Here is a 12,086-nt window from a genome sequence, read left to right on the forward strand (position 1 = left end):
CCAGCAGAGCCCATCTCTGCAGCCTCACAGCTGCCAAGACCAGCACACCCGGATCCAGGCCAAGAATTTTGACAAGGATCTTCTGGCCTGTTGTCAATGAAAATTTCCTCCTATGCAGAAGAAGGTGGAATTTCCTAAATTTCTGTGTAATGCCCCATTCAGTCTAAGCACAGGTTGCCCAGAGAAGCTGTGGCTGCCCCATCCCTGGAAGTGTCCAAGGCCAGGTTGGATGGGGCTTGGAGCAACCTTGGGCTGGTGGAAGGTGTCCCTGCCCATGGCAGGGGGTGGGACTGGATGAGCTTCAAGGTCCTTTCCAACCCAGACTGTCCTGTGATTCTATGATTTTAAGCAATATTTGAAGCTCTTGTCTTACAAAGCAATCCTTTTGGAGGTTTGCTGTATTGATCCATGTGATTCCCCTGGTCAGCTCACCCTCCACACCACACCTGCTTTTTGCTGACAGATCTACCTGTTTCCTACTTATATACCAGTTGAGTAGCAGCATCCAACAATGCCATCAATAGTTCTTCTTTATAAGCTATGTATAAATGAGTCTCGACATCAAGATGGATGTTTCTAACAAAGGGTTAATCAGCTGCTCTTGGTCTTCAGTTCAGAAGGTGTAACACAGCTAAACACCAATTTCACCAGTACCTAAAGCCATCAGCAAAAGAAACCTTGCATGTCTGTATTATGTGTTTAATATATTGATCTGGCATTAATTTTATAAATCTCTCTTTGAGGGGAAACTTAATAAAACATAACTGTTAAACAGAATTTAAAAAAACCCATGTATTCCTTCTAATCTTGTTTTCCTTCTATAATTTTCTAGAAAATACTTTAAGGCTTTGATTACACCTTTTAGTCTATATTTGCTCTAAGTGTAGCAAGGCTGATTTCTTGGGCAAACAAAGGCTAAGCACTCACTTGGTGTCTGGCTCCTTCTGCCTTCCCACATCCCATCAGTAACAGCTGCACCTTTACAGTCATTTCAACCAAATATGACAAAGACATTGTGAAGAAACTTCTGTGAAGTCTCAGTCCAAGTCCTTTGGACACATATTCTTGCCTCCTTATTGAACTTCTTTATTTACCCACTATTGTGCCCTCTCAACAGTTAATTGTTTTACAACTGCAGGATTTATATACCCAAAGATAACAGCATGTGCTGGGACTCAATTAAAGTCTCCTGTGGGAATAGCTCTGCCAGAGAATACGTGGTTGTACTGCTGATTGTGTGTGGTCCCATATTTGGTGCAAGGTCTGGAGTGCCTCAGGCAAGGCTGGTTTCCTCAGTGCAGGCCACCAGAACCTATGGCTGGAGCACCAGCAACAGATGTTGGCTTAGATCTTGTTTAGAATCCATCCCCACTGACACATTCCTGTTGTTTGTCCCAGGGGACACCCCTTGGGTGCAGCTCACTTTGAAGTACCAGAAGGCTCAGGGTGATTTCAATAATCGGTTCTGTGCAAATTAATACTAGTAGTGCCTGCTGGCACTAATTGGGCATGCAGGCCAAGCATCCCCTCTGCAATCCCCTGAAACCTTTATATCCCATAATAGATCCATTCTGCATCCTTCCAGTACCAACAGGCCTTGCCTGTGTCCTTGGACTGAAAGGTTGTGCTTCATTTGATCGATTTTTTAATTGTTTACTTCAAAATACCTGAAAACTCTTTCCATTAAAGCCAAAGCCTGTTCCATTTGTGCAGCACATGCCAGCAATTATTGCTGTTGGTGGGTCTTTGGGGCTTCGTGACTTCAGAGTTTTCTGCCACCACAAGTTTGAACCAAGCCTTGGTTTAAACTTTCACCTTCACCAAAACCTCTGTCACGCTCCAGGCATCTCTGATAGCCCAGGAGATTGAGCTCCTGTCACTGACTGAACATTGCAGAGCTCTTGGGAATGTTCCTGGGGATACTTTCAGCTCAGACTTGAGAGGTTTGGGTTGGAACTGCAGAAGATTCCAGTTTCTATCCCTGTTGACACGGGATGGAGCAGAGATTCAGGCCCACAAACCCAGAGGTAGGTGCTGAATGGGTTTACTTTGTCAGAGGTGTAATAAATGAGACTGCAGCATAAATCAGTGTAAACTTCATCTATAAACTAACCTGTTCCTGTATTAAAAATGTTCTTAATGACTGGCCTGCCCTAACCATTAGTTTCCTGCCAGCTTGGCCAATACCAGCCTTCTGTTGAGTTTTGCTAAAATATGGATAGGGAAGTGTCTGCTTATATGCAAGGAAATCAGTCTTAGGTTTGGAAACCTAAATTTGAGGGGTGACAAATGTTATCTGGAAGAAGCAGAACGGTGCTCATCAGCTATTTCTGAAAATTTTTCAACAACTCAGGCCTAAATTTAGGTATGAAGCTCAAAAATCTTGGATTCTCATTAAATTTCTCAACGAAACATCAAAAAGCACAGGTTAATAGAAATACCACAAGGCAAGACAGCCAAGCTCACAGGTCAGAGTTGAGGGTAAAAGGTGCTATGTTTTTTCCTTAGAACTTCTCATAGAGTCACAGAATGATTTGGGTTGGAAGAGATCTTAAAGATCTCGTTCCAACCCCCTTTTTTTTTGCTGCATGATCATCCTAAGTTCTACAACACCCAAACACAGCAGGTATCTGCTTCGAGGTGACAAATCAGTAATGTTTGTTCAGGCTTTTGTTCTGCAACAGGAGGGACACCAAAGGCTCCACCAAGGCTTCAAGGGTGCTGAAAACACTGGGAGAACTGAATAACCTGTACAGCACCTGTGTGTGTCCAGTTGATGTTCTCCTCTCAGCACTGAATGACAAGTGTGTGCCCTATGGGAAATGTCCAGAGAGAAAGGCCAAACTAAATCAGAAATTGTCCAGAAACGTGTGACCCAGCCAGTGGCTTTGCCGAGCTAATTAATCATCAGAGCAAGCATCTGATTATTTCAGTTACAAAAGGTACGTGATATTAAATTTGGAATTTGAGATCTTTGTTATTTATTAACGGGGCCTGGCCCTCGGTCTCAGCTATCTTTTGTCAGCAGCATGACAGACTGTCAGCTCCAGGAATCATATCATGAAATGCATGTTTTGCTCATCATGCCAGAATCCTCTAAAACTGTGGCTGCAGGTAAGTGATAGCGTTTATCATCCCTAATCTGCAGCGTAAATCAGGAATTCAGTTTTCAACCACAATGACATATAGGAGGGAGTTGAAAGCCAAAACACAAGTAGGACCATGTATCACCATTTCTGATTAGCTGAAAGTGGAGGACAAGTGGAATGAAAATTCATTCTTGTGGATTACAGTTCTTGTGCAGTCCAATTCCCTCTCATAATTTAGACCAATATTAATGTTCCCTTTATCTTTACCCTGGGCTTTTGAGAAGATGCAGAGCTTGTCTGTCAAGCTTAGACTTGTTTCAAGACTATTATCTAAAAAAAGTAGGAAAGTCATAAAATAGTTCTTTGATCCTTCCAAATACAAACAGAATGCTGGAAGAGTGCAAGGGATGCGGTTTTTTTTTCACACCTCAGAAATTGCCCAGCAGGGTTTTGTTGTGCTCTGCAAACACTCAGTTGGGAGGGATTTTTGGAAGCAACAAGCTATGTCCTGTGGTCCCACCAACTTCAGTGGGAGCTTTCCCATTCATTGAACTGGATTTACTCCAAATCCAGTGCTTGGCCTTTGTGGGAATCCTGCTGCCCCCCAGGAAACGGGTGGTGACGAAGCTGCCAGGAAAGACTTTGTTGCATTTAAAGCTCCTTTTCTAATTGCACTGAACACAAGCTGTGGTGCCAGGTCTTGAGGCTGAAGGGCTGGAGGGAAGGCAGGGACTCAGCAGGACTGGGTTTACCTGGGATAACGTGCTATAACTGGACCCAGGTCTTTGGTGGACGCTCCTCTTTGCCTGCACCTCACAGCCACATCAGTGACATCTGCCAGAAGTGACTTTCACGTATTCTCTCTGGTCACAGTGAGGCACCAGCCCTGTGTATAAACCTCCCCTAAACCTTCTCCATCTGCCTGCTTTTAATCTAGGCAAAATATTGTAGCAGGACAGCTGCTAGGACACTCCACACAGTCATATCTGCTGCACCTCACACCAGATTTTCTATATGTTAACGTGACATTTTAGCAGTGGAACCACACTTTTTATTTATTAAGACACCCACTGCCTTGTGGCTGCAGGTGCTGTGTGTTGCTTTGGCTGAAGGTGGTTTGCACAGCGTTGTAGGCATGGTTGTCTCCGTGTCAGGAGACATGTCAGCCTCATCTGTCAGAGGTGTGAGAGCTGCAGCTGAATCTGGCAGAATTCTTACTGCCACTACCAGCAAGGGGCACCTCCCTGCTCACAGACTGAGCCCCCTGAGTTCCTACAGGAATGGACACACAGGAGGCCTTCTCCTGGTCTCTTATCAGCCAGGCAAGGAGCTTGGGAAAGGGCTTGGCCAGTTCTGTGTTGCAGGAGCAGCACAGGGCCAAGTGTTGCTCTTACACACTCAACACACCTGCTGGCGATGGAGGTCCAAGGGAGGGAGCAGCAAGGGGAGCTGGGTGTAAATGAACAAGCTCTTGAGCAGGTGGGCATCACAACCAATCCTGTGTATGTTAATCACCTCAGGACCCCTCCCAGGAACTTGTGGAAAGTTATTCCTGAAAAAAGCTCTCCAGCTTCGAGCCGCTGTAAATCAGGGATGTGCCACAGTTGAGATCGTTTCACAAGGGGCTGGATGTGCCAGTAAATAGGGAAGCCATTCGTGAGCTGTGTATTTTAGGAGCATACCTAACAATAAGAACTTGAAGCTTCTGAATAGAAATAAATCAGGAATATTTTTGTGTCCAAGCAAAGAAAAGAAAAAAAAAAAAGAAAGAAAAGCCACTGGAAAACGTGAAGTACAATCACAAGGACACTGCTCAGTCCTGAACTCCAAGGAACTGTGCTGCTGACACTATAATATCACTTGATTGCTGGTGCCAGGAGAATCAGGGCCTCTCCCAGGTCTGTTCAGCTCGAAGCTGCTCTCTGAGACTCTCTGGAGTCGATGGTAATTTTTGAGCAGCTCCAGACACAGACGAGCTTTATCCTGGTGTGTGTGTGCCATTAGAGACATCCCTTCTGAGGGGTTCTCAGAGCCAGCTGAGCACAGCACTGCATGGTCTGGGTTGGTATCAGCCAGCTGGGCTGGGGGCAGAGTCTGCTTAGGGCCAGCTCACATCAGGTACATCCACGTGGGAAGGAATCCTTTGGCTCCACTATGGGCCTGTTAGCAATGTGCCTGCCAACACTGTGGATCAGAGTGTATCAGCATCCCTGAGCTCCTTTGGGAAGCAGGAGCTGCTGGAATGCTGGAGTCCCTCTGGAAGACTGGCCTTCCTCGGGCAGGGCTGTCCCAGTGAGGCTGCAAACTTACAAGCTGCTCTCCCCCTCCACTGCAGGTCTCTGTGAGCAGGGACAGCCCCCAGGGAATGGCTGAGCTGTGTCAGGGTAGGCTCAGGGTGGATCTCAGGGAAAGGTTCTTCCCCCAGAGGGTGGTTGGCACTGAACAGGCTCCCCAGGGCAGTGGGCACAGCCCCAAGGCTGCCAGAGCTGCAGGAGGATTTGGATGATCCTCTGGGGCACAGGGGGTGACTCTGGGGATGGACCTGTGCAGGGCTGAGGGTTGGACTGGATGATCCTTGTGGGTCCCTTCCAGCTCAGCACATTCTGTGATTCTGTGTGATTCTGTGAATAGTTCTGTGTTTTTATGAGCTTTAGGATTTAGTTCAGGCAGAACTATTGAATCTCCAGAATTTCAAGCCTATATTCAGAATTATAAAGGTTAAATTGTTTAGCAGCCTCTTACTAACCTTGTCCCTTTTCCAACATGATGCTCCCAACCTTTCAAGTGGTTCATCTGCGAGACCTTGTGTTCTGTGCTGCTTTTGGCAGTCAGGCTAAGGGGCTGGTCAAAGAGGAAGGTCTGGAACAAGACAGAAATAGCTGTCTCCTCTAGAGATAGTTAATTCTTGCAGTGGTGATTGCACTCTGTGCAAGGAGAGGAAGATGTTCAGGGAAGTTCCACGGCAGCAATGTCCTCCTGAGGTCAGAGGTGCAGCAAGTGAGGAGTGTCATAAGCATGGGTTTTACAGGATAGCCTGGGAGAACTCCTGACCTCCATGCCTTCCAAAAGCCAAGTGTCACTTCAGCATTATTACAGTTTTCCCTGAAGGTTAAAATACTAAACACTTCAGTCTATTATGATCATTGCACTATCCATTTCAGAAACACCTCCTGGGTTCTCACAGCTTTGTTTGGCATTTGCAGCAGCTCTGTTGGGCATGTCCTGCACATCCCCTGGGAGCCTTAGAGCTGAAGGGGAAAACTGAAACACTCCTGATTCAGAGGATGAGGAGACATTGCAAAGTTAGTGCACCTACATCTGCCTCCAAAGGAGAACACTGACTAAAAATCCGCCTTGATGTGCTCTTGAATTGCAAAAGCCTTCTAATGCAGCCTGTGCCCATGATTTATAACAATGACTCATAATATTGCATTATACTTAATATGATGTAACGCTGATGCAAGATGCCATTCGTGGAATTTCAATGTCACAGAGAAAAGGAGAGGAGAGAGCAGTGTGGTCATGTACCTTGCCATGCTGTCAAAAGGAAAATGTACAGCCAAAATACGCAGAACCTTTCGATATCTACTTTGCTATTTTTTAGCAGAATAACTCAGGGAATAACATTTTTATTTCCTGGAGCATAAATATCTCTCAGACATACGTTATTGTGTTACTTACAGTAATTTAATTAACTTTATGCTCGAGAAGACAAATTTGCTAACAGACAATTCAGTCTTGCAATTATAACCCCCTCACATGGAAGTTTGCAGGGCAAATCAGGATTATGCCTTTAAATTAATTGAAGCTTTATCTCTCTTTTCTGACCCAGCTGTTATGAATTCTCCTCCTGTTCTCCCTGTACTCTTGCTTCTTCCTGCAGTGAATCAGCATTTCAGGAAATACTAATTCGAAGAGGAAAGACACCCTAAACTCTGCTTCTGAAGGTCAGAAATAGCTGCTCTCCAATAGGTTTGACAAATGAGGTGAGGCTTCTCGGGCTGCTTGGGGCCAGTTTCGTAGGGTGGATGCGACCCCTGTTCTGAACTCTGCCCCCTCCCTTCCACCCAGCCTGGGAACTCTGCACTTGTGCTACAAAAGGGAGTCCTGGTGCTTTGTCACCAGGGCAGAGAGAGAAACAGGGAGCAGAGCCCTGTCCTTCAACAGTGAGGAAAACTGCTTATGGCTGCAGGAGCCGCTGGCATCACTGCCTTTGGTCCGGGGCGTGGGAGCAGCTGGAAATGGGGACGTGTCCCACACAGTGCTCTCAGAGTGCTCCTCGTGCAGCCCGGGCCTGCACACCACTGTTTTTCAAGCACTGCACCACCAAAGCTGTTAAGCAAAGGAACGTGGATGTTCTCCACCTGTGACCTTTAAAATCCTCCACATCTGACAATTGTCTCATTTCTGGAAAGAGCTGACAGGTCGTAGAATCACAGAATACGCTGAGCTGGAAGGGACCCACAGGGATCACCCACTCCAACTCCTGGCCCTGCACAGGACACCCCAAAATCCCTCTCTGTCCCTGAGAGCACTGTCCAAAGGCTCCTTGAGCTCTGGCAGCCTTGGGGCCGTGACCACTGTCCTGGATAACTGTTCTCCTGCTCTGACAGGGTCATGTATTCCATGTGTTCTGAGACTGTTGATGGCACTGCAGGAAGCAGAGAGGCATCTGCCTAAAACAAACTATGAGAAGGTGGAAAGGCCTGAATGAGATCTCCAAAATTCCTGGATCAGGCTTTTCCTGGAGGTTTTCTGTTGGTTTATACCGTGCAGTCCTACCTACGCCCAGTTTCCCCAGTAAGCCCAGCAGACCTGCCTGCTGCAGCACAAAGTCTGTCACCTCTCACTCACCAGATGGAACAGATGAATTCACCAGTGATTCTTAAGAAGACTCTCATCTTATCTCAACTAGATCATGAGAGACCTGTGCTTTATTAGAGTGCACCCTGAATTCCCTGCAGCTGGTTGTGGTCCTGAAGAAGGACCTTTTCAGAGCTGAGTGGGCACAACACACAGCAAGACCAAAGAAGTAAAGGGGACTGACTTTTGGATGGTGGAGCGGTGTCTACAGGTGGAGGTAACAAATCAATCAGAATTGAACATCTGGTTTATTTTTGGAAGACTGGTAGGTGCCAGTCTGTCTCCTAAGTGCATAAATATCATCAAAAACTTAGCCACGGGAGAGCAAAACTAGACAAGAATTTGTAGCCCAGAGGAAAGCCGGCACAAATAGATAGTGTGGAGGCTGATAAGATCCCTATTGCTCCAAAAGGGAGAGCACCACCTCTCAACAAGACTGTCTTTGTTGTGAAAGAGTTGGGTTGTGAGAGACCTGGCTTGCCAAACACCCATAATGCCCCCCCCCTCCCCGCCAATTGTCTTTAAATACTGAGATCTTTCACACAAGAGCAAAGCCTGAAAGGAACCTCTCTAGCAAAAACATCATTTATTCATTCTCTCCAGGACAGTGGAGTAACAATCCTCCTCTGAGCCCTGTTACTCTTTCTTTCCCCCGGAGGTTTCAGAGGTTTGTTCGAACAAAGATCAGTCATTCTGCCCTGTGAGGGGCGCAGGAAGAAGCGCAGAAATATCTCGAGATCAGAGCAGTTCCTGAGCCTGGTGGAGAAATGGCAGATGGCCAGAGATAGCACACACCACTGTTCTCCCAGGTAACAATGAGGAGAGCTGGATCTTCCAGGCACGAGCTTTCAGGACAGCAAATTGTGCACAGAAAGGTGAGAAACACAAGGAGCTCATGTCCTCAAGGGGATGCTTTGCCTTCCCACAGCCCAGCTCCAGCACCAATAGCCCTCCTCTACCCCAGGACCACACCTGGGTGAGAATGAAGATAAAAAATGCTGCTTTTCTATTTGTCTGTATCTTTTGGGTCTGTATTGGGAAAAAAATTTATAGCCAGCAGGCAGTTCCATCTATGTTTGCAGTCTGGTGTGGGCTGATGTGTCATTTACTGGGAACCTTTTACTGCCAGCACCTATCAAATACTTTCAAGGAAGTGGCTTTCCCACAAAGGTGAAACTCCTCTGCTATGTTTTACTTCACTAGATTTGTGCTTGTACAGCAGAGCAGGCTGTGGGCGTTGGTGCTTTACCAAGCTTTTCAGCTACCAGAAGCTAAGTAATAAAGATCTCAGATCATTTGTTTAGCAAATATTAATGGTTAATCCTTGAGTTATTATCAGAATTCAGTTCTGCTACTGTGGAAGTGCAAGTTTTTGCACCAGAGAGCCAGACACAGGCACTGGAGATACTACACAGGGTAAGGCCCACAACCTCACCTATAAAACTACCACAGCAGCATTAAATTAAAGAAGGGCTGGGCTTTTGTTTGGGGTGGAAATGGCTTCTCTTCAATACAATCTGCTTGGCTCCAGCGTAAGTGGAGATGTCTCAGAGCCTACAGGTAATTACCACAACGAAAATAGTATCCACAAATTACCTGCTGCTCCCAACTTCCTTCTCCCATTTGCTTCTAAGTCACACGAACATAATGCTGAAATCAGGAGTATTGCACAGGAGGGCAGATGGGAGAAGGTAAAACGGAGAGCTGAGGAAGCAGAGGATTGACATTCCTCCCATAAGATGCCATCAGCAAAATGGTCACCCCCACAGGGAAGGCAGTGCTGGATGTACCTGCATGGGGAGCACACAGAGACACCCCTGGCTGTTCCCAGCCGGAGCCACACCACCACTGGGACTGCCCTGAGGTTTGCTGGGAATGCCTGACCCGCAGGGATCTGAGGGGCACAGATCACACTGGGTCTGGCACCCGCAACAGCTGCCACTGACCATCAGGAGCTGCGTTCCTGCCTTCCCCAGCACCGCTTCTGCAGTGCCTGCTTTCAGCTCCTCAGCCCCAAAGAACGGGGAAGGGGGTGGGAATCTCTCTGTGCTAAACCCAGCTGTGGTGTAACAGTGGGCCAGCCTGGGGTCCTGTGCTCAGTGTTTCCCTCCTCGCAGGGGCAGCGCTCACACAAAGAGCAGGGCTGGAACAGCGGGGTTGAAAACGATCCCTTTCCAGCTGAGTGAGAGGTTCATGTCTGAACCTGACGGGAATCCCGCTCTCCCACACAGTAGCAGCTTTTTATCATAAGTACCATTTGACTTCCCAGATAAAATGTTTGTTTGCTTTCTTCCTTTTACAGCTGTAAAGAGCTACATTTAGACAAACATTTGACGGACAGATGGTCCAACAAGCCTGTCTAACTTGCAGAGGTGCCTACTTGCCTACTGTAAATGATGTCAGCGTGAAAGCACTGGATTCTCCCGCACTGGAGGTGATGGAAGCCCTCTCCAACCCCGGGGTGGAGAGCAGAGGTCACTCACCTTCCTCCCGGCCTCGTTGTTGTGCAGGTTCATGAGCGTCCTCGCGTTCTGTTTGATCTCCCGGGCGTCCACAAAGACCTTGGCGAATCCGATCCCGTATCGGATGTCAGCGGAGCAGCCTCCCCATTTCCAGCCTTCCTCCTTGTGGTACTGTCCCTGTTTCTCCTTGTCACAACCACAGTCGCTCAGGTTGCCCTGCGTGCAGGCGGCGGTGATGGCGTGTGCCACCCCGGCCGCGATGATGGCGTAGGTGAACGCGGCCTCTCTGCTCCCTGAAACGGGAAAAGGGGCCATAAATACGGGGTACCAGAAGGGTGAAAACTGCCATAAACACGTGACAGCTGAAAGGGAAAAACTGCCATAAATCCATGATACCTGAAATGGAAAAAGTGCCACGAATACATTATATACCACACAGGGACACGGGTTAGAAAACCAGGCAAGTTCCTGCGGGGCAGACATCAGAAGTTATTATTAGAAGTGGTATAAATCTGCAGGCCTAAGCAGGTCTCTACTCTTCTGAGTATTGATTTCGGTGGATGCTCGCTCTCTAAAACGATGCTCTCCATGAGGGAGTCGGAGATAAAGCACTGTGGAGGCAACTTCATCTGCGTGCTTCCAGATGGTACTAGAAGCAGTCAAACTAAAATTTTAGAGCAAAAGGGTGGGATGGCAAAAGCTTTAGCTTAAAAAAAGAAGGAAGGAAGACAAAATAGGTGGAATTGGGGGGGGTGAAATCACTAAAATAACCATATTTGACTTTTTAAAACAAATCACAGAATCGCAGTGTCACAGAATGTGCTGAGTTGGAAGAGACCCACAAGGATCATCAAGTCCAACCCCTGATCCTGCACAGGACCATTCGCAAGAGTCACACCCTGTGCCCCAGAAGATCATACAAACGCTTCCTGAAATCATCTCAGAAGAAGGATTTTATTTATAAATTTAATTCTACACTAAAAGGGTTTTTTACAGTAAAACAATCTCTGCTGGACATCTTGTCCTGAAAGCATTTTAGCTGAACTGGGACATTTTTTTCACATTGTGTCACAAAGTTTTCAACACTGACTCAGTGAAATAAGTTTCGGGTTTAATTTCAAAATTTCTCACAGGATGGAAAAAAAATCCTGACCTGTTGAGAGTACCACGGCCAAAGAGAGGTGAAGTGGAGCCTCACCAGAGGGCTGTGAGGCAGAGGTTAAACCAATACTATTTTGTGCAATGAGGCTCTAATGAGAGGCTTCTGTTTGTTAAGGACTTACCCCTACTCTTATTTCTCCAATGACAGAACATGCCCTTGCATCAATAGGATCAGAATCAGGCTCTTAATTAGGAGACTGCAGATGGAAAGATCCACTTCCCTTCTCCAGTTCTGGCAGACCTCAGCTGCTGGCAATAGTTTATTATACATGAAACAAGCCCATTTCTGCTGTTTATTGGATTCCACCAAAAAATAATCATTTGGGAAAGAATCCTTACAAACACTTCACTCCTGGCTACATCCCTTTCACGTACAACATGATCTAGATTGTCACTTTTAATGAAAAATGTCCACTTCCTTATGCCAAGGAAGTAAAATGGAAAACAAGATGACATTATCACAAGCTGCTAATAGTCAGCTTCATGCCCTTTCATTCCCGTGGGTCCTGCT

General features: G+C 46.7%; 1 protein-coding gene and 1 long non-coding RNA gene across 2 annotated transcripts in view; one reads left to right on the top strand and one right to left on the bottom strand.

Annotated features, from left to right (window-relative positions):
* The window catches only part of LOC126647738 (uncharacterized), an 853,551-nt gene that overhangs the window by 144,232 nt on the left and 697,233 nt on the right, over positions 1-12,086 (top strand). The window lies entirely within an intron of this gene.
* WNT7A (Wnt family member 7A) overlaps positions 1-12,086 on the bottom strand; it is a 37,965-nt gene that overhangs the window by 15,514 nt on the left and 10,365 nt on the right. The window contains exon 3 of the mRNA XM_050330243.1: positions 10,436-10,707. Within this exon, the coding sequence (XP_050186200.1) occupies positions 10,436-10,707 (272 nt within the window). The remainder of the gene's footprint in view (positions 1-10,435; positions 10,708-12,086) is intronic.

Source organism: Myiozetetes cayanensis, unplaced genomic scaffold (genome assembly GCF_022539395.1).
Source record: "Myiozetetes cayanensis isolate MyiCay16 unplaced genomic scaffold, myiCay2020 scf40, whole genome shotgun sequence".
NCBI lineage: Eukaryota > Metazoa > Chordata > Aves > Passeriformes > Tyrannidae > Myiozetetes > Myiozetetes cayanensis.